The following is a 22,572-nucleotide window of genomic DNA, read 5'->3' as shown; positions in this document are numbered from 1 at the left end:
TGGGACAGCTGACCCCAGCTGACCAAAGGGGTATTCCAGACCACATGATGCCCAGCGTATAAAGTAGAAGCTTAGAAAAGGGGAGTGGAGTATGTTCGGAGCGATGGCGTTTGTCTTCCCAAGTAACTGTTACACATGATGGAGCAATACTTCCCTGGGGATGGCCGAACACCCGCCTGCCCATGGGCAGTGGTGAGTGAATTCCGTGGTTTGCTTTGCTTTATCGATTAAACTGTCTTTATCTCTTACCTTTACAATCCTCTCCCCCATCCCACTGTAGGGGGGTGAGCGAGTGGCTGCGTGGTGCTGAGCTGCCGGCTGGGGTTAAATCAATCCTATGTTGGGTGCCAAGAAGGACCGTCATGGTTTAACCCCAGCCGGCAACTCAGCACCACGCATACTCTCGCTCATTCACCACCCCTTCCCCTCCAGTGGGATGGGAAGAAGAAAGAGAAAAAAGTAAATAATAATAACAATAACAACAACAATAATAACAACAATGAAAAGGGAGATAACAAAAAACAAAGGAGGACTAAAACCCAGAAGAAACAAGTGATGCACAATACAATTGTTCACCACTCGCTGACTGATGCCCAGCTGGTCCTCAAGTGGCTCTCTGCCTACTGCCCCCCAGTTTATATACTGAGCACGATGTTCTGTGGTATGGAATACCCCTTGGGCTAGTTCGGGCCAGCTGCCCTGGCTCTGGTCCCTCCCAGGTTGTGCACCTTCTCACTGGCAGAGCATGGGAACCTGGAAAGACCTCGACTTGGGGTAAGCACTGCTCAGCAACAACTAAAACATCAGTGTGTTCTCCACATCAGTCTCACACTAAACCCAAAACTAGGAAGAAAATCAACTCTATCCCAGCCAAAATCAGGACAATACTATAACTAAGGATCTGTTACATGGAACCAGAAGGAACTGAACAAATTCATGGTGGACAGATCCTCTAGTCACTACCAAACAGAGCAATCCAACCGCATTTTTGGTTCAGCAGCTTGCTTATGGCTTTAAGCAGGATCAGCAGAAGTAGAGAGGGATCACACTGTTACCATACCTGCTCTGCTGTTTGTGCACTTGCTGTTTGCCATCATGGGAGACAGCATACTTGAGCTGGATGGTTAGGTACAGCATAGGTCTTTTCTCTAAGAAAATTGCTTCTTTTGTGGCGTTGTGGTAATGACAATATTACCAAACCAAATCTCCTTTCTTCTTCTAGTTAGTGATTTCTCATTTTAAAGCAAGTATGAAGAACAGCATAAAGATGCTGAGCTACGGAAGAGAACTCGGTCTACGCTGCCTTAGATACAACTCCTCTTAGGCATGGCAGCAGTACTATGCAAGCCTTCTGGGGCTCTAGGGCTGGGGGAATGGGAAGGATTGCCCAAACATTCCCACAGCCATCCCTGTTTTCCTCCAGTTGTACTTCCTAACCAGCCTGGTTCCTTTCCATTCCTAGAGGTTTTAATTTGTCACGGCTGACAGAAATGTTTGATGTCCAAGCTGTGTTTAGGAGCCCTGGTCCCAGCCCCGCTCTTTCATTTGGGATGAGAGCCCAGGCAAAAGCCACCACTGGCCACAAGGAAGATTTGCCTACAGACAGTGCAGCTGACTGGACTCACCAACACACACACACGTTGATTCTGCTCTGTGCTTGACTAGTCAAAAATATTTTCTCATTCCCACTTAACAAACAGGACTCACAGAGAGAACCACCAAAAGTGATGTCTCTCTACTACTCGCTCCCGTATCTCAGCTTCATAAAATCTTCTTTTGAAAGCACCAGTGTACAGAAGAGATTAGCCTGACATGTTCCTATAGCAGTTCCAGGTCTACTGTGGAAAAACACACGTTCTCCTCATGCTTCTTCCCCAAGCTCCCAGTCAATGGCTTACTGAGCTAGCTAGTTTCATGGTGCTAATCTCCTCCCATTTCAAACACACATGTATCACTGGAAAACACCTAAAAGCCAAGAAATGCTTTTTCTGGTATTACTTTTCCATCTGAGCAGTTGCTACCAGAGAACCATTGTGACACAAAGGGGAATGAATGGGGCATCCGTTTATTATGTTTTGGTGTTCTCTATAAACAACAAGCAAGCTTGTGTCCTGGGGAAGGAATCCAGTGATTTGGAATCACCAAAATGGTAAGTAAAGGGGATTCTCACACTAAACCTAATAACCAACACTTAGGACGGCGTTTTGCACGGGCTGTCCATATTCTGTCTGTCATTCCTATCCAAATCTCCCACCCCACAGGCAGAATCACTCTGTCAGGTTTATTTGTAGCAGGGGTAAAAAAGGCAGAGAAGACACAGACCTCAAAAAACAAACCATCAACAAACAGACTGCATCTACCAATCATGCACTTTTCTAAAAAATATCTACCATGCCTGCAAGGAACAGGCAATAAACCGGTATAAGTCACAGCAGAAAACCAACTTCTCAGCAAATACTGAGAATTTCTTCTTGAGCGGTGCTGAGCACCTGCAATTCCTGCAGAAGGCACTGGTTGCTGCAGGCACTCAGTGTCTGCCATCCTCAGAAGTCAGGTTTCCTCCTCCTTTACGGTTTGGTTTGTATGGTTTTTCTCATTATGCTTAATAATAATGCCAAGATAAATAGCTCAGTTGGGTAAAATACTGCACACATCAACAATTCATATAAAAGATTTATATTAAAATAAAGAATGCAAGTATGTGGAAAGAGACTGCAGCAATATGAAGATGTATTTCTTCCAAATACATAGCATAACAATGGAAACAAATTGCACCCAACATTTTATTTCAGCTTAGACAAAAAAATCTCATATAAAGTACTGTTGATTGTATTTCCTTTTCTGCTCATTAAATCCACCATTCCAAAGAGTTATTGTTTAAATAGCAGAATCTCCAGAACACCTGAATATGACTAAAGCCAAAATAAGCTGGCATCACAAATCTTACAGACACACGCAACACCTGAAAGTGTTCTTCATCCTGCCTAACAGGCTGTATTTATTTTTTTCTTTCTCCCTCCTAAAAAGCATAGAGATTTCCAAGACAACAGCAATGATGCTTCATATTTCTTGGCCAAGTACAACTGCTCATAATGACCTGGACATTGCTGTGCTACAAAGGAATGTCCTCATATTTCTACGCTTCTTGGACTTATGAGCTAATCTGTATCATCTGGCAAATGCTACTTAGATAGTGCATCATGAAAGTCTGTGCTCCCTAGGAAATGAAAAGATCCCAACTGCCATGTACAGCAATTTACCTAAGCAGATTTCTGGTGGTTTTGAAACAGTCTTCATGCTCTCCAGTGCCACTTTAAATTGCTGGGTTTCCTTCTTCACTTGGGGAAACTGCCTGAGTTGCAGTGATTCTTCGTGAAATCCAGTACTTTACTTTCTAGAGTAAACTTCACTTTTTTCCCCTTTAAGTACTATATTATATAAATCATAACCCCAAAGTGTAAAACAAATAATGAAACACCAGGGTAGTGTAGCAAGGTAAAAACAGTACCTAAATTTAAAGAACAGTAGGTAAGCTAAAGAGAAACAGAAAAGAAAGGCTCTACTTACTTGTCCAATACTCAGAAGAGGGAGAAAAGACTTTGATTTTTCCTTTCAGGCAGACCCTGAGCATTCCTAAAGCTATACACTTGTTAAAGAGTAACAACACTTAGAAATGGAAAACTACAGAGAACCCAATAAGCCGAGAACAGACGAAGCACAAAAAGTACACTAAGCATTTAAGTATGGAATGACAAAATGTAAAGAACACTTAAACCTCCACAAGCAGAATCCTTGTGCAGAACAGATATTTCTTTAATGCCTTTCCTTATTTTACAAGAATCAGAAAATGGGTTCACTGTTGGTGATTCAGGATGACAGGTTACACGTACGAATAATTATGCAAACTGAATTTAACATGTGAGCAGGATGCAAGCAATTGTCAAAAGAGGTGATTTCTTCCTATTATTAGTTTTTAGAAAATTGCAAAACCAAATCCTCTGCAGCATATGCACCCCAAAGCATTACTTGTCACATTTTGTTTTAGGCTGTCACTACTATGGTCTGTGTGTGTCTCACACTAGCAAGATGAGGGAAATTGAGGATGGGTATGATAAGAATAAGATGGTTCTTCCCAACTGTGCCTTCTGCTGTTCAGCTATTCTCTGTAGCCTAATTCATATTCTGATCAGAGAAGGGGTAGCTGCAAATCAGGGTTTTTTATTAACACCATGTACTTCAAAAGGTGCTCATGTTCACACATATGCACACATGTACTCAGACTGTTCTCCCCAGCCCTCATTTCCTAGGGACACTCTACAGCTGAGCTGCAATGGCTAATCACGATGCAAATGATGACTGTAGGAGTTTAGGTATGATTTTTAGGGACCACTTTACCAAAAACACTTTGCAAGATGTATCTTTTGTGTGTAAAACATAGGTACAAATGTTAAAACAGCTATCAAGTAAATTCACTTATGATAAACCCCATCCTTTTATCCAAAACTGGTTAAAAAGAACTAGAGCATATTTCCTATTGGTTTCAAGATCTCTCCCCACCCCCCACCCCCTTTATATTGCTGTGGTTGCGTATGCATACTGACACATACCTGTATCTCCGAAGACACATACTTGCATAGCAAGTTGCTTAGGCACATTTGAAACGGGAGTTTATTCTTACATAAAATGCATAATGTACACTCACAAAGATGCATTTAACTCTGCTGTAGGCATGCAGCTATTCAGACTGTGATAATTACCTAGGACTGCCAGTCAGAAACCAGGGTCCCACTAGGTAGATGGAGCACAAAAAGACAGCCCCTGTCCTGATGAACTTTCCACCCTAGAACAGTGTTGGAGAAGACATACTGAGGCAGGAGGCACAAGACAACTACAACTGTAAACTGCATGGAAACCACAATCATTGAGTAGTAAAATTTGAGTCACTTCTCAGGTCAGGGCCAAAGACTAAAGTCAGGATAGTTACTGTACTATCCCCTCCCAGCCAGAATTCTATTCACCACACTGTAATTGAACCGATATTGGAAAAAAATATTGGCAAAAGTGTAAGGGTTACCCTCCTTAACTAGCTACATACTTTTGTAGAGACAGTAAGACAGAGCTCTCAACATCTGTGGATTCCTGCTGAAACCACCACCAGCTGGTTCTTGTGGCTTCACATAACCAATACAAAATCTATTGTTGTTTTAGATTTCCAGTTTTACTCCTTCACCTAATATTAATTTAATGTGGTTTCAGCATATATATCACCGCTGGAAATTGCTCCACGGCTTATTTAAACGCTTTGTATAACCATTATACTTCATCATTTGGGATGCAATAAAGATTGGTTGATATATTCAGCAGCAGAATTACTCATTTGTGAGCTATTTGTTTTAAAGAGCCTCAACCAGTATATGAGGTTTAGAGATCAGAGGAAAGCACAGTAACACATGCTTTTTGAAGCTTATTGCAGTTTTTGCTAAGTAATCATTTAAATGGTATCTGGTGTACTTTGACTAGGTTGCATTGACTTTTGCCTACAAAAAAAAAGACACTAGCAGCAAAATGATTCTACTTAAATATAACTGTATATTGCAGCAGCATTCCTGACTGGAAATTCCTTCTTTATTTTCATCATGTTGGGGTGAGCTCAAAATTCAGTCAAGGCTACAGTTGCTCCTTTTTGTTTAAAAACAAATTGGAAGGACGTCCCTGTTTCCAGTTGTTAGGAATCTCTTTCACTTGTATTGATGATAAACCTGCTGGGGGTACCGCATTCTCTACGTATTCACCTGTCATTCTTTAAACCAGTAACATGCTCGAAATTCAGCCACACCTGAGATGGACAGTCTTGAGGCACTACTGGTTTTTCTTTCGCTTGTACCAAAGCCTTTTGTGGGATGTGCTGTGAATATTATCACTCCTGAAGATTCGTGAGAGGCTGGGTTTCTGTTATTTCATTCCAACTTTTAAGACTACAGAGAGACACTTAAAAAAAAAAAGAAGTTATCTTGACCCTTTCATTTGTTTTTGAACAGGTAACATTCCTTTTTTTTATGTGAAAATATTTTTACCTTAATTGCATGGAAGGACAATGGCAAACACCTGTTTGGGAAGATATGGAGAGCCCAATTTGAAATCCACAGGACACATCTACAGGTTCAGTGGCCTTTGGATCTCGCAAGCATTGCACAGTTGTGTTTTGCTTGAGATGCCACTAATGGAATCAAAGTCACAAAAAACTTTCAACAAGAACAGCTGTATGTCTTCAAGTTACTCTGTCCTTTCTTCTCTAGTCACTGAATTTTCTTTCAGTTACTTCTGGGCTTCTTCCTTTTTTCCCCCAGGACTGAGGTTCTGGTTGTCCAAGATACATGGAAGGAAAAGGTAGAAGACTCCCAGCTAGCAAAGGCTCCTCTTTCCACCCTGGCTGCTCACTTCCCTCACCGACCCATAACCTTTCCCTTGTGCTGCTTATGCATGCGGGCCACAGTGCTGTGACACATGATCCAGCGGCAAAGCCACCTTCAGGTTTTTTCCTCCCATCCTTCCTCAGTCACTTCTGAGTTTATCCTGCCTCCAAAAAGAGAAGTGCTGTCTCCTCAGTTCTGCTGAGGGGATGGGGCAACACTGAGAAGTAGATCAGGGAACTGACAATAGCTTTAAGGAACTGCAGAGAAAAAAGGGTCCCTGATCCACCTCACAGCGTAGCCACAAAAGTAGCTGCTGCAGTACAACTGGAACAGCAGAGCAAAACAGTACGTGGGTACATGGGAAAGAAGAAAAATTAACTTCTCATCCTCATGCTGGTGACAACCAAGGCTCTGGGAATAAGTGGTACAGACCAGTCACAAAACCACCAAAATCCTTCAAACAGAGAGAAGTTTCAACTGCTGTCTGTGACTGACCTGAAATCAAAAGAGATGACATCTTCCAGGTGGAAACACTGGTATTTTACATTGCAAGCTTCCAAAAGCCCTCGTGGCACTCTCTAGGTTTGTTAGTAAAGCCTGGACTTCCCACATAGATAAGAACTTGAGCAAATCATCCAGGTTTTAGAATTATCTGCCATGTCATAAAAACTCTATTAGGGATTTAACTGTGTGCTAGCATAGAAAACTGAAAGTAAGGATGCAATAGTTTGTTCTTTGTACATACATATACATAGAAACACACACTCCACCCACTCTAAACAAATTCCACCGGGACAGTTGTGTACAAAGCAGAAATCTCTTAATGTCCAGAAAGAAGAGCTCAAACAGCTATTTTACTACAAGTCACCACCAGCAAGACCAAATCTGCTATTGGCACGTGACAACTTAATGGAGGTGAACATCAGAGTTTTCAAATATTCTAGAACTGTGAAAACAACCTAGAATTTAAGTATTTTCAAGGAACACAGGTGAAGGGGAGGAAAAGAGCTATAGTTTTGCTAATGAGTATCATAGCCTCCTCTGTACATCTGACTATTATCAAGGTGGCTGCTAGATGGATGACATGTATTTGCTTCATCCTTTGGTGCTCCAGCAGACAACAGATGGAGACATTATGTAAGATAAATATCACTAACTAATCTAAGCACAAAGGGCTATTGACCTTTTTCCAAGTACAAGCAGAAAGGAATTAAACTATTGCTGATTTGTCCAGGTTCAACTGGAGGCTATTAGTAAGACTGGGTGTGTGGAGGGATGGAAACAGGGTATGAGTGAAAACCTGTATCATTGGTATTAGTTCAAAGGGTAGCAGCTGGATTGCTGGAAATCACATCCCCCATCCATGGTTATTTTTACCAAGAGTTTCAGTAATATCATCTCAGTGCAGCCTTAGTCATGGGCCTGGGTTCTGGCACACTAAGTGTTCCACAGATCGAGAATCAAAATGTGGAGTTCAGTGATGGTTCCTGCCCCTAAAAGCTGATACTAACTGTAGGACAAATGACAACAAGCAGGTGAAGGCTGGAGGTAAAGTCTACTGGAACCATGGAATGAAACTCACAAAAATGACAGACAGGTCTTTCAGCTCTTCACCACCTCAGACAGGTACTGCCAGCTGTTGTGGTAGGCACCACAAATAATTGGGAGCTGATGAAGGTGAGGCTTGAAAGAGAACAGGGAAGCGGGTATCAGAGAGAGCACCTCCCCAGTGTGAGAAGCAGTATCAGAGAAAACTGAAAATGCTGACATGGTGTCCTGTTTCAGCTGGGATAGAGTTGATTTTCTTCTTAGTAGCTGGTACAATGCTGTGTTTTGGATTTGGTGCGAGAATAATTTTGGTAACAGATGTTTTTAGTTGTTGCTAGGTAATCTTTATACTAAGTCAAGGGCTTTTCAGTTTCTTAAGTCTGGCCAGTGGGGAGGTTGGAGGGGCACAAGAACATGGGAGGGAGCAGAGCCAGGACAGCTGACCTGAATTGGCCAAAGGGATATTCCATACGATAGAACATCAAGCTCAGTATATAAACTGGAGGGAGTTGGCTGGGATGTCCCAGTTGATACTCAGGGACTGGCTGGATATTGGTCAGTCAGTGGGTGGTGAACAACTGTATTTCTAACTGTGATATTGCACATCACTTGTTTTTGCTCCCTTCCCTTCAGATTTTATTCCTCTCCCCTTCTCCATCCTCCTTGTTACAATTGTTGTTATTATTAAATTATTGCTTTGTGGTTTTTTTCCTCTTATTTAATTATTAAATTGTTCTTATCTCAACCCTTGAGTTTTACATTCCTTTCCGATTCACCTCCCCATCCCTCTGGGGAGATGGAGGTGGAGTGAATGAGTGGCTGCATGGTACTTAGTTTCTGGCTGGAGTTAAACCATGAAAAATGGGGATTTCACAAGTAGGAAGAAATGCTGAAATCACTGTGCAGTTTGATGCAGGCACCAGTTTCTGCATAAGGACTAAGAACTGCTGGTGAGAACAGGCTATGAAGAGCCTTGACAGTGAAGAAAAGCAACATCTCCATGATGAGCCACAGAAGGTGTAACAAGAAAACATGCAAAGAGAAGAACTCGGCTCTGCTGAGAAGGACCGGGGGGCTCCAGGTGGGAAGCGATTGGGCATGAGTGCACCCTGGCAGCAAAAAGAGCACAGCCAGGAGATCAAGGGGAGTGATTATCCCTCTTTACCCAGTGCTTCTTAGACCGCATCCAGCATGCTGCATCCAGTTTCAGCCGCCTCCCCCAGCACAGGAAAGACATTGACAAACTGAAGCAATTTCGGCAATGGGCCACCAAGAAGATCAGGGGTCTGAAACACTTGCCCTGTGAGGAACGGCCGAGGGAGCTGGGTTTGTTCAGCCTACAGAAAAAACAGCTTCAGGGGAACCTAAAAGCAACCTACAAGTACATATAAAGAAGTCATCAACAAGATAGACGCAGGGTTTTCACTCCTATGCACGGTGGGAGGATGAGAGGCAATGGATGTAAGTCAAAACAAGAGAATTTCAGAATGGATAAAAGAAAAAACATGAGGACAGTCAAGCAGTAGAATAGGTTGCCCAAAAAGCTTGTGCAGTTTCCATCTTTGGAGGTTTTCAAGATGCAGCTGGATAATGTTCTGAGCAACCTGGCCTGACTTCAGAGACGACCCTACTTGGAGCAGGAGGTGGGCCTAGACATCTCCTGAGGTCCCTTCCAACCTGAATTAGCCTTAGATCCTAACACTATGAAGATGAATGAAAGCCAGGCTGTGGGGGGAAGGTAAGGCAGGTTTTGGTTCCCATATTGCTGTTTCTAGCACACTGAACTAATACAGGTAACATTCGTCAATACCCTCCCATATCTGCACTTCTGTACAGGGTGAGATACAATCTTGCTTTTCAACAAGAGATGGACAGGTTATAGAACGGCAGCCGCGGAAAAAAATCCTCAGTTAGGTTTTACTTGGGGAAATAAAAGCTAAGAATAGCCAGAGAAAACACTGAATGTGTTTGGAAAATTCATTACATTGAAATGCTTAGCGCACAGGTCCAGTTGTGCTCCAGTGAAATTCCATGCATGTCTGAGCATCTGTTTACTATAACGTATGATGGAAAATCCACTATATTACTCATTTGTGGTTCACTGGTATGTAAGCTGCTTGTTTTTCAGACCTGGACTTAAAAAGTCCACAAAATCAAGTTAGTGCAGAATAGCATTGGATATACAAGTTTTCATCTCTTCTGTTTTTGAGTTTTGGAGAGCTGCTATAGATGTTTCAGTCATTACTCTCAGACAACACACTCCTTGCTTTCAACACCACCCTTCACTGAGACTGGGGATAATACATTAAAGTACAGAATGGCTTTGATAGTTTGTGGTCATAATTTTTGTGGTCACTCATACTTCTTGATTTTCCAAAAAGAGACCAAGAGTAGATACGTACAGTACAAAGTCTGAGAAGACTCTTGATTGATTTAGAAAAAGACTTTTGCACCAGTCTCAACAGTTTTTTGACTTAAAACTGCTCTCCTTTTCTGTGCCTTTTTCCTCTTCCCCTGCCCCCGCTCATCTTGTTTAAATTTTCTGTTTGCCCGCAGACTTTTTCATATTGTCCCCAATGCCCAAAATACAGCTTTTTTCTCTTACTTGGTCTCCTCTCAGTGGTTTGTTTTTTCTTGTATCCAATCTCCTCATTTCTGAGCCCCTATTTTCTTCTTGCCTTCCTTTGTTTTAAGCCAATTGTCTTTGATTGAGAATGGGAATCCAAGCCCTGTTTACTCTCCAGATGCTTGTTTGTTGACTTTCTTTACCCAAGTGTTGATCAGTAAAACTGGCTTGGATCAAAGATTTTGCAAATGAAGTTTGTGGTTTATCAGATTAAACTCTCATTGCTCATAACGGCCATTTTGAAAGTTTCTTCTGCTTCAGTCCTTCAAGTTGGTGATCACTCTATCTGGATCCCCGGTAGCATGGAGATCTCTGACCTGAAACTATTTAGGCATTCAGCTTATGTTTGAGTGAGCACAGGACTCATCCCATTGTTTTAAATGGGACTGCCTGCACGTTTAAAGCTCAGCATGTCCTTCAGTACTTGCCTGACTGGGGCTAGAGGACGCAGGTTCCTAGAGCTTCAGCACCAGCACTGTCTACAAACAATATGAGATATAACATCCTGATAAGAGAAGACTTGATGACCAAGTGATTTCTAATCCAATTGTGCAGCTTAGTGCAGCATCTCTGCAAAGAAGATATTTTTCCATCTTTTCATGGCTATCCAATACTAAAAAAGGGAGTTTCACAATGTTCTGCAGAGTATACAGACAAACCTGAGATGATGTACAGCATTGTAAAGGTTTTATGGATATTCACTTAGGATGATCTACGTAAGTCACTCATAAGAAATTCAACCTTCCCAAAGTCACGCCAATAAAATGTTTATGCTACGCCATCATCTATTCTCTGTTGTACTTCCACAAGCATACACACACACTATATATCTTCAATTACAGTAAAAGTAATTAGACAATAAATCACAGTTGAGGCTGTACCTCATTTGTTCAGACATCCAAGTTAAATTTACATACTAATGTTGCGTATTTGCCTTTAATAGATGCACTATTAGAAAGTAAACATAATAAATGAATAACCATTTAAGCATGGAGTTACCTAATCTGGATGAAAAATATCTGAAAATGTAGCAGCCGGTGAATCTATTTACTTTTTTATCGGAAAATAAAGCTAATCACAGACTAAGAAGATAAATATAAATTATATGGAGTAGCATACTAATGATGGATCAGACAGACCCACCCTGTGCAGTGAATGTAATAAGATCAAACTGGTTGAAATGGCTGGCTTATAATTTTGACGCTCTCCTTCTCAAGCATGGAATAAAGGATATAGACTAAGACATTTTAATTTGCAAAAGTTTCCCCTTGGAGATGCCAGTGAATTTTATTTTCAGCATCTTCTAAGGCTTCAGAACAAGCTATATGTCTCCCAGCAACTCCCAGCAATGAGGTATGTGCAGAGGAAAGATGCACAGGGATGATGACTGTCTCAGAAACCCAAAAAGTACACAGCAAGGTAAAAAAGTTGTACTGTGTAACTGTGAGCAAGAGGGCTCACATACGTAGCAAACAGTGCAAACTGGGCTACGGATAAATCCTCTGCCATTGCAATAGGGGCTTAATTCCTACGGCACGCCAAGCAAAAGCAAATCGGGGTGAGTGAGGCCCAGCCTTTGCTATATTGCACAGGAGAAAGATGAGATGACTTTGATTTCCTTTCCCATATAACGAATCGCTTCTTTCCACACAATTACATCTTTCTGAAGACACACTTTTTCTCATGTCCGCTAACATTGACTCCTCACTTTCCGAAGCAGAGGCAGTCTCCTAGCTTAGGGCCACATATGCCATTCTGGCTGCATCTGTGCCCGAGGTGAACAGTGCCAATTCAAGCTGCTTGTCAACTCTCCTCACTTCACTGCCAAAGGTTACTACTAGTCCCTCAGGTCTCCCAGCAGAGCTGCTCTAGGAGCTTTGGCTATCCTGGCACCATCAGAAGGAGCAGCACCCAGAGATGATGGAAGGGAGTGGTAAAAAGTGGGTGGTGCTAGGCTTACTGCAGATACTGCAGAATATTACAGATATTGCAGAAATGAGGAAAAGAAGAAAGCAACTCCCATAATCTCACAAAGGGAGTCTGCAGTCCACTAGGAATCTGATCCAGATTCCCTCTGCACCAGCGTGCTTCCCTTTGAACAGCATAAACATGCTTCTGTTGACCTCAGTTCCAGCCACAAGGCTCATATGCAAGTGAAATAAATAATTATTTAAACTACAGAAGCCACAACTGCCAGCAATATCAAATGAAAGTGAATTCGTAAGGAGAGAATGCACCAGCAGTCAACTGACATGACACACTGCTTGCTCGCCGTGGCAGGGAAATGATGGAGGTTCCAGGAACTGTCCTGCCACCAGAGCCCATTCATTTTAATCAGCACCTCTGGGCACACCTCACTTCATTTGAACGATGAGTGCCTTCCTTCCCTAAATGTCATTTCATTTTTGTACCTTTTCTTGAGAGTTTTCAGCCCATGGACACATCTCTTTGTTTTTTTTAAGAATGCTGGCTCAGCATGAACCTGAAAGTGATTACATGCACCTACGCTCAGAGCCCTGACAAACACACATGTAACACAGTGTGCTAAATCAGATCCAAGCCATTTGTTTTGTTCCATTACTCCTTGCAGGTGCTTAGTCCCTCCTGCCATGCCCGTCCTCAGCCTTTCGTTTCAGGCTGAGCAGAATGCCTACACAAGTGATTGAAGGCAAGTTACCAGCCTCTGATCCCCTACACTGCTGTGACTTGTGTCAAATTATAGTTTGGTAATCCAAACCAATGCAGTAATTTGATCTGTGGGGAGCAGCACTCTAACACCACTGTGCTGAGTGGCCACAACGGTACAAGCACTGTCAGCTTTTCCCAGCAGCTTTTTGACCTGCTGAAGCCTGCACACATACACTGAGCAACTGATGACAGAGGGAAAAGTCTGACATGTTCAGGCTGTTAAAAGGCACAAAACATATACTTTAAATCCCAAGAAAATGCTCCAATTAAATTCCATTTTTGAACAAGAGTATATTTAGCCCAGCTATTATTGAAGTTTACTGCTATGACTTCATGCATTTGAAGAACATTTTAATGAACAGAAAGAAAAATATTTATGATAGCGTATAATATTCAGATTATACAAAATGATGGCAGGAGTATCCAAAAGCTGAGAGGTCTGTCTCAGTTAGGCACATAAAGAATGGACATTTACCCAGGACTTCTGAGGCTGAAGGACTCAATGTGTGTAATGAAAGGCTCTCAGAATACCTGGTCTGTCTTGCTTCAGTTGAGTCAGGCTGAAAAGTACTGCATGGCCTTGCATGCAGAAAATCTGACATTTTTTAAATATCCATTGAGATTTCTTGCAACATCAACACTGGAGGACAGGCTAAAAGTTTTCTTTCAAATATGATATGAATTAACCATGTGATTAATTATGACTCTTTAGAAAGTAAGACAAGTGGAGAAGGTCTGCCAACTTGGTTTTACAGCACACGTTAAAAATAACAGAAAGGAAAGAAATACAAATTGTCTTATTAGCTCCAATCACCCAAGACCTTATGGTAGCACCAAAGATTAATTCATGGTATTCTCACTCAAAGGGTCATTAACCTTTTTGGTCAATTGGTCAATAACCAATGCTAGTATGTAGTAGAAGTATGTACAGAACTGACCTTGAAAAAGCTCTATGTCAGATATCAGATGAAAGGTGGACACAGACTTCCTATCAAACAAAAAACCAAGCTTGCCTCTAGTCTCTTATATTCAGAGACAGAGTTGAAAAATATGAACTAAGAGTTAGGGAGAATTATTTTACCAAAACTGAAGGTGGGATATCCAAGTGGGTGTGTGTATGTATGTGTTAAAAGGAAAAAGAGAAAAAAGAAAAAGAAAAAGATAAAAGGTCCCTAAGAAATGCTTGATACCAGAGCAAAAATCTGTTTCTAAAGCATTGGCTATATCCTTTCTTTGGAAGAGAGAAAGACTGCAAACAAGCCAGCTTTCCGCTTCTGCTACCCCTCTCCCACACCCCTCATTCTCCCAGTCTGTATACTTTTCATTGGCCTGTTTGTTAGGATACAAGGGCAAACACGTTAATGCAAGAATGGTCTGTCAATGGCCTGGTGATATTACTCCAGTCTCTTCCTTTGGTCTAAGTTAGAGCACAGTGTCAGCTTCCTTGAAGCCCCCCATCTATTGTATCATACCTCCTGATTCACGTTATTACTTCAAAATGTACATCGGCCAGCAAGCTTCAACTTCATGACTCTACAACATCATTTCTGGGTTGTAGAGCTTTTCTCCTTGTTCCAAGCTGAACCAACACCAGCTGAAACCAAAGCTGCTCAGCAAGAAGAAATGCTTAAAAGAACTACCAAGACATTGTCACTACTCTCCTATTGATGACACAGTTACCCAGCAAAACAGTGCAAAACCATGTGCTCCTAGTGACTCCTGCTTAGCTGAGGTTTACCAAACAGCACCAACTAAAAAAAGAAAAAATATTTCCGTCACTTTTAGTTTTCTAGAAACCGTGTGCTTTCCTCTGAGTCTATCCACAGTAAACTATGCCTCTGTCACCTTCAGATTGGTTCACTACACCTGACTTCATTTGAAGTTAAACATGAAAATGATAAGCAACTCAGAGAAGAACACCCATCCCTCTCTTTGGCTCACCTTCAACATCAGACCATATCATTCTGACAATCTGGGCTTTTCCTACAAAAAACAATCTGCTGCTAATATCAGTTTGAGATGTGGATCCACAATTTCAAAGCAAGTAAGAAATCTCATCTTAGTTCCATCAGAGATGAGACTGCAATCTATAAAACGGCCACAATCTGTGCTCCTCAAGAGCAAAGCCAATCCGAAAGGTATGGGCTGAAAAGAAGGAGACTTGAGAACTCCTTATTGAAAAGAATAACAGACATTCTGTAGGAGATCAGGGAAACCTACAGGCAGGCCCACTTTCATGAACAGTGACAAAAATCTGTCTTTCTGTAGGTGGTAACGATAATCTGAATACCCCAATGCCACTAGCAGCAAAAAACCTCCAAACAAAAAATGAAACCAGAACAAAAGAAAAAAACTAACCAAGAAAACCCACCCTATCCCTGAACCTATCCAAACACTATTTTGACTTTTTGACTTTACCAGAGATGTGCCAGAACTGCCATGAATTAAAAAATGGATGCTGCTACTGATTTCATGTGGAGACTACACAAATACCATCTAATATATGAACAATTGCCATTGATATCAAATATCATCATCTATCATTGTTTTCCTCTTTTACATTTTTCAATTCTTTATAAACACAATCAAGCTGTTTACAAACAAAGCAAGTAAAATGGTAAAAGGCAGCAGCGAAAAGTGTTTTGCTGCTTTAGCACTTCAGAGTTTTTCAAGCATCTACACAGCTATGTCAGCTCAAGTCCCCTGAAGACCAGTGATACCTCCTGACTTGGACCTTCCCATGCTCATGCTGCAGAGTATTATAGCAGTAGCATTTCCACTCAATCCAGTTATGCTGGATTACTTTGTAACTACAAAAAGTAACCTAAGGTTGCTAACTACAAAAATCACCTCAGCAGAGGAGCTGCAAAACACATACAAACTGAGCCTGCACTCTCCCCCCACTATCACCTGGAAGAAGGAGTTGACATACTGAAGGTGGCAAGGCACGTTCACAAAGAATTTTGCCAAAGTTTAACGACGCAACTCACATTGACTCCAATGACTGTAAAGTGAAAACAATGGAAAACAATTGGGAAGGTGTTATGATATTTGAATGTTCAGTATCAAGCACATTTTTATAATGAAACAGAATTAGGGACACAATTCAAGAACATACCCAAATCAGACAAAGGTTAAATCAACCCCTATTCTGGATAAATTTAAGAGTTAAATATATACTTACTATATCACTGGGTATCAGCAGCAACTCACTATTTTACCTGGTTGAAAAAGATGTTATCATCTAAAGCTGGATTTTATTGCAGTATATCAGAGAATCACGTGTCCCATTTTCAGCTAGGATAGAGTTAATTTTCTTTTTAGTAAGCTGGTGCAGTGCTGTGTTTTGGATGTGGTGTGAGAACAATGTCGGTAGCACACCAATGGGTTTGGTTGTTGCTACGTAACATTTATACTAAGTCAAGGACTTTTCAGTGAGAGGGCTGGAGGGGCACAAGAAATTGGGAGGGGACACAGCCAGGACAGCTGACCCAAACTGATCAAAGAAATATTCCATACCATATGGCATCATGCTGAGTATATAAACTGGGGGAAGAAGTAAGGGAGGGGATGTTTGGAGTGATCTAGTACCCATCACGCGTGATGGAGCCCGGCTTCCCTGGGGATGGCTGAACACCCGCCTGCCCATGGGCAGTGATGAGTGAACTCCTTGTTTTGCTTTGCTTGCACACGCAACTTTTGCTTTGCCTATTAAAACTGTTTTTATCTCAACCCACGAGTTTTCTAACATTTTATCTTCTGATCCTCTCCCCCCTCCCACTGTGGGGAAAGTGAATGAGTGGCTGTATGATGCTTGGTTGCCAGCTGGGGTTAAACCATGACATATGATAGCTATAAAGCTGTGCTTTAAAAGCTAATCTGTTAATAGCACAAAATTTTAATTATGTGATATTCTCTGGGGCTACATATACTTCTTACTGACAGAAAACCATTATAATATATATTATTTTACCTGGAATTTTATTTTTTGCCAAATGTGAGGCACAATAAACTGTTTCAAGAAGCGTTCATCTTCACTCCAGAACAGTCGAATGTCAGGGATATTGTACAGGATCATGGCCAGCCTCTCCAAACCCAAGCCAAATGCCCAGCCAATTTTATCCTGAGCACCAGCTGCAATAAACAAACAAACAAATAAACAAGATAAAAATTCAAGAGCTTAAGTTCACAACATGAAAAATTGCTGTTAAAATGTTCACCTGTTTACCAAGAAAAAAAAATATAAAAGTGAAGTTGCAAAACAGAAAAGCCTACAAGGTAACTGCCAAATGAAAGATTTGAAGATTACAAGAACTGCAGCAAGGGTGGACACATCACTGAGAAACCAAAAATAGTATTAAAATAAAGCCACATCCTTGGCAATTTGTGTCCAAAGTTTCAGATAGACTTTGAGAAATGCTGCATAATGCTATACACCACTTACCTTTATCATCCTTAGATCAGAGTACCTCCACATCTGACTCCGTTGTGTTTTATAAGAGAGGTACACATTAATTTCCCCTTCAGAGTATTTCACTTGGGCTGACAGACCAGGCCAAGTCTATGCAGTATTAACATCATTAGCAACATTTGAGCAGATCAAAATTGCCTCTTTTGAGACATCTGGAAGAAACAGAGCAATGGGATGTGAGGCACTGCCTCATTAGCATCACACCTCCAACCAGGGAACTCCTGGGCTGCTGCCCCTGGGAAAAGCCACTGCTCCAACATGCACAAGCCTCTTTTATGCAGCATTAAATATAAAAAGACAAGAATACTTAATACAGGAGAGCTGTACAGATATTAACAATGCAACATTTCTGTCAGGAAAGTAAATATTCATACCTTCCTTCATTTACAGGGTAGCAGCACAGTCATTAAATAGGGATTTTTCCAACACCAGGAACCGACTCCATGTTTAGCCATCATCCTACTGATTTTGAAATAAGTTGAGAGCCCAGTAGCTCTGGAAAAGGCTCAGAGCTTTTCAAAACTTTAAACAAATGCCTAAATAAACACACTTATGCTGAAAGGATGTGTGCCTGTGTGACAGATTTGACTCTTCACCATCAGCACCGGCAGCATGCTCCTGCGTCATATAACATCACTGTACAACTCACAGCTACCCAGGCAGACCAAGCCCATACCTGCCCCCACCAGTATGAATTTAAACTCTGATTTTTTTGGAACTTTGAACTCAGCAGCTTGCCCACCATCATGTAGAAGGCTGGAGGCAGAAGTCTACTTTCAGACCCCTGCCTCTGCTATCCAAAATGAGACAGCTCCCGTTATTTGGGCACTGATCACATCCTGAAGTATGCAGTCATGCTCAACGCTGAGACAAAACAGTCCAGAGCTCTGTTTAAATAGAGGCAGGCACAACAAGCTTGGGAAAAGATCACACAGTCATGGCTTTAATTCTTTCAATTAATTTGAATTAATTGATTAATTTGAGTTAATTTATAGTTCTTCACTGTGAGAGCGGTGAGGCACTAAAGCAGGTTGCCCAGCGAAGTTGTGGATGCCCCATCCCTGGAATTGCTCAAGGTCAGGCTGGATTCAGCTTTGAGAGACCTGGTCCAGTGGAAGATGTCCCTGCCCATGGCAGGGGAGTTGGAACTAGGTGATCTTTAAGGTCCCAACCCAAACCATTCTATGATTCTATGAACCTTCTTATTTATCTGGAATATCAAGTCCTTATAAGAACTCCTCTGTGCCTCATCTGCAACCTCAGCAGTATTTCACTGCCATGGGAATTTGGTCAACTTCACAACAGTACTTCCTAGAGGAGTCTGGATATCCTGCCTTGTCCCTTGTGTGCCCCTAGGCAAGATTTTGCACTTTCTGACTTTTGAAAGTAGTTTATCAAATGAATAGTGGAAGTCCCCAGGAACTTGTCTTTTAGATGATCCTCATACAATTATCAGCCTTCAAACCACAAAATTCTCAAGTGTCCACAGTCAAAGTCCTAGCAGTGACGAACTCCCTCTTCTTGGGGGTGGGGGTGTGTGGGCAGGGAGAGAAGAGAAAAAAACATAGAACATTCAGGTAATTAGAATTCCTTCTCAAATCAGCACTGGCAAATCTCCAGTGTGCTCCACATCTCCAGTTATTTAGTTTCTGATCTCTTCTCCAACTTCCTATTTGTAAAGCTCCAAGTCAATGTAGTATGTAGTGTTGACTCAAAGCATCTGAAGAACTACCTTGGGGAGCTCCAGATTAAAGGACCCTTCTAAACACATTTGTGACTGGAAATGACCAGGTGGCTTAGAAGTTAAATGTGCAGCTAACCACCTTATTGAGTGAGAGAGCAACCCAAAGCTTTTCACAGCACGCATATACGTTTAAATACACTGAATTTTGGCAAGTACTATGCAAAGAAGTCAAGTGAATGTGAGTCAACATGACAGAAAGAATGAACATAGAACAGCTTTAAATGTGGCAAAAAACAGGTTGAGGTTCTGATGGAGACCTGGCCAAAGTAGCAGATTCCAGAGACCTGGTGGGGCAATCATAGCATCACTGCTTGAAATAACACAGCCCAATGGATAAAGCTTTCCTGACATACGAGCTTTCCCCAACTGGCCCTCAAAGGTTTGCATGCTGCCAGGCTCCTGCTGCCTCACGTGAAAAACTTGACTACCCACCAGAAGAAAATTGCTGGAAGCTTTGCATGTCAGGTAGCTAAAGATGGAAAACTAAAGGGTAAAATGGTTTGACTGGCTTCCCACACTGGAGGCTGAGACAGTCCAGTCTGACTCCAGAAGGTTCCATCACTACAGCTGTCTCTTACAGGGGAGCTCGAGTCCTTATCTTTCTTGAGAAGTCATGTCTATCTGTCCTGCTCTTAAGCTTTGAGCCCAGATGAAACTGTTTACACTTAAATGTAGACCAATCAAGCTATTCTCAAAAAAATGTTGTTAAATGAAGGTTAAATTTGATCAGCCAGGATGGGAAGCTTTGTAATTACTCACTGAGGCATATATAATGACTTGCCAGAACTCATGGATTATCTGAACCCTCAAAATACCCACAGACAGAAATGTTTACTTTCTCAAGTGTGAGGCAAGGTCTTTTGCACTGTACAGAATTTTTAAGGGATATTTTTTAACGTAGTGTTAGGAACAGGTTGACAAAACTTTTTTGTTATACACTCCAGTCACACTTATTTTTATATCTATGCTGGCTTTTATTTAACAACTTTCGCTGCTCCTGTAAAACTGCCAATAAAGAAATCTTTCTTTCAATAGAGCCTAAATTGGGTCTTCAAATTGTTATACTCAGCAGTTACTGAAAAGTGAAAGAAATTAAATTTTGATCTTGGATTGAGGCAAAGTCAGGAGCATACAACAGCCTGCATACAAGGTGTTCTTCACAAAATACCCAAAAATGAATATACCCAAAGGGCATGTTGCTGAAAGCTGGCATGAGTTCCACAAGCAAAGACCTGAATTTGATCTGCTTTCAGTCCCAACCATGGATGTCAGTGGAGCAAGTTCAGGAATTAAAATGGTGGGAAGAGGGGTGGTCAGATTCTCAAGTATACACAGACTACACATCATGTTTTATAAATCAAATCAATGTTTTAAACACTGTAGAAAGTTATAGACATATTGAACATGTAATTTGACACATAACATCAGAAATTCCTGAAACAAAGAACTATGCCCACATTTGAGCTCTATGTGGTTAATGGACAGCTTATGAACAAGGCTTTGAAGAACAGCTTCTGCAAAATAAATATTTACTTATTACTACAGAATAGGAATGCATATTCTACATGAGGGCCACAGCAATGAGGTAATCATTTAGGTTGGAAAAGACCCTTAAGATCATAGAGTCCAGCTGTAAACCTAACACTGCCAAGTACGCTATTCGTACACTGTCAGAAGTAGCAGCAGCAGTCACCTCATCAATTTCAAGAGAACAACAGTCTTTCAGCATTTCAGTCTTCTTTTTCAGAAACTCCACAATATACTCAGTAAGCCATTCTTGTGGGCCATCTTATGTCCAGCCACTTTCAGGATCCTCTAAAGAAAGTGCTAAAAGCTCATATAAAGGAGCTAAGTCAGACAACCATAGAATCATTTCAGTTGGAAAAGACCTTTAAGATCATTAAGTCCAACCATTAACCCAGGACTGCCAAGTCCATCCCTAAACCATGTCCCTAAGCACCTCATCTACATGTTCTTTTAAATATCTCCAGGGATAGTGGTTCTACTCTCCCTGGGCAGTCTGTTCCAATGCTTCACCACCCTTTCAGTGAAGAAATTTTTCCCAATATCCAACCTAAACATCCCCTGGTGCAAGTTGAGCTGTTTCCTCTTGCCCGCCACTTGTTACCTGAGAGAAGACACCAACACCCCCATGCCTACAGCCTCCTTTCAGGCAGCAGTAGAGAGAATAAGGTCTACCCTCAGCCTCCTCCTCTCCAGACTAAACACCCCCAGTTCCCTCAGCTTCCCCTCACAGGACTTGTGCTCCAGACCCTTCCCCAGCTCCGTTGCCCGTCTCTGGACACGCTCCAGCACCTCAGTGTCTTTCTTGCACTGAGGGGCCCAAATCTGAACACAGTGTTCAAGAAGCAGCCTCACCAGGGCCCAGCACAGGGGACAATCACTGCCCTTGTCCTGCTGGCCACACCGTTTGGATACAAGCCAGGATGCTGCTGGCCTCCTTGGCCACCTGGGCACACTCCGGCTCATGCCCAGCCGCCTGTCAGCCAGCACCCCCAGGCCCTTTCCCACCAGGCGGCTTTCAGCCACTCTGCCCCCAGCCCGCAGCGCTGCGTGGGGCTGCTGTGACCCACGTGCAGGACCCAGCACTGAGCCTGGTTGTACCTCACACCGCTGGCCTCAGCCCATCGGTCCAGCCTGTCCAGATCCCCCTGCAGAGCCTCCTGCCCTCCAGCAGATCAGCACTCCCCCCCAGCTTGGTGTCATCTGCAAACTGACTGCGGGTGCACTTGATCCCCTGGACCAGATCGTCAATAAAGATATTAAACAGAGCTGGCCCTGGCACTGAGCCCTGGGAACACCACCTGTGACCGGCTGCCAGCTGGAGGTAACTCCGTTCACCACCACACTTGGGGCTCGACCATCCAGCAGCTGTTCACCCTGCCTAGAGCACACCTGTCGCAGCCACCAGCAGCCAGTCTCCAGGAGATGCTGTGGGAGACAGTGTCAAAAGGCTTTACTAAGGTCCGGGCAGACAACATCCACAGCCTTTCCTCATCTACTATGTAGGTCCTCTTGTCATAGAAGGAGATCAGGTTCATGAAGCAGGACCTGCCTTTCA

The 22,572-nt window shown here is 42.2% G+C and overlaps 1 protein-coding gene across 7 annotated transcripts in view; it reads right to left on the bottom strand.

Annotated features, from left to right (window-relative positions):
* The window catches only part of FARS2 (phenylalanyl-tRNA synthetase 2, mitochondrial), a 249,547-nt gene that overhangs the window by 86,119 nt on the left and 140,856 nt on the right, over nucleotides 1–22,572 (bottom strand). For all 7 annotated transcript variants that reach the window (XM_055800781.1, XM_055800779.1, XM_055800783.1 and 4 more), the window contains one exon: nucleotides 17,249–17,409. In XM_055800781.1, the coding sequence (XP_055656756.1) occupies nucleotides 17,249–17,409 (161 nt within the window). The remainder of the gene's footprint in view (nucleotides 1–17,248; nucleotides 17,410–22,572) is intronic.

The sequence above is a fragment of the Falco peregrinus genome, chromosome 3 (assembly GCF_023634155.1).
Source record: "Falco peregrinus isolate bFalPer1 chromosome 3, bFalPer1.pri, whole genome shotgun sequence".
NCBI classification, from domain to species: domain Eukaryota; kingdom Metazoa; phylum Chordata; class Aves; order Falconiformes; family Falconidae; genus Falco; species Falco peregrinus.
Note: the sequence above shows the minus strand (reverse complement) of the source record. Positions and strands in the feature narration are given on the sequence as shown.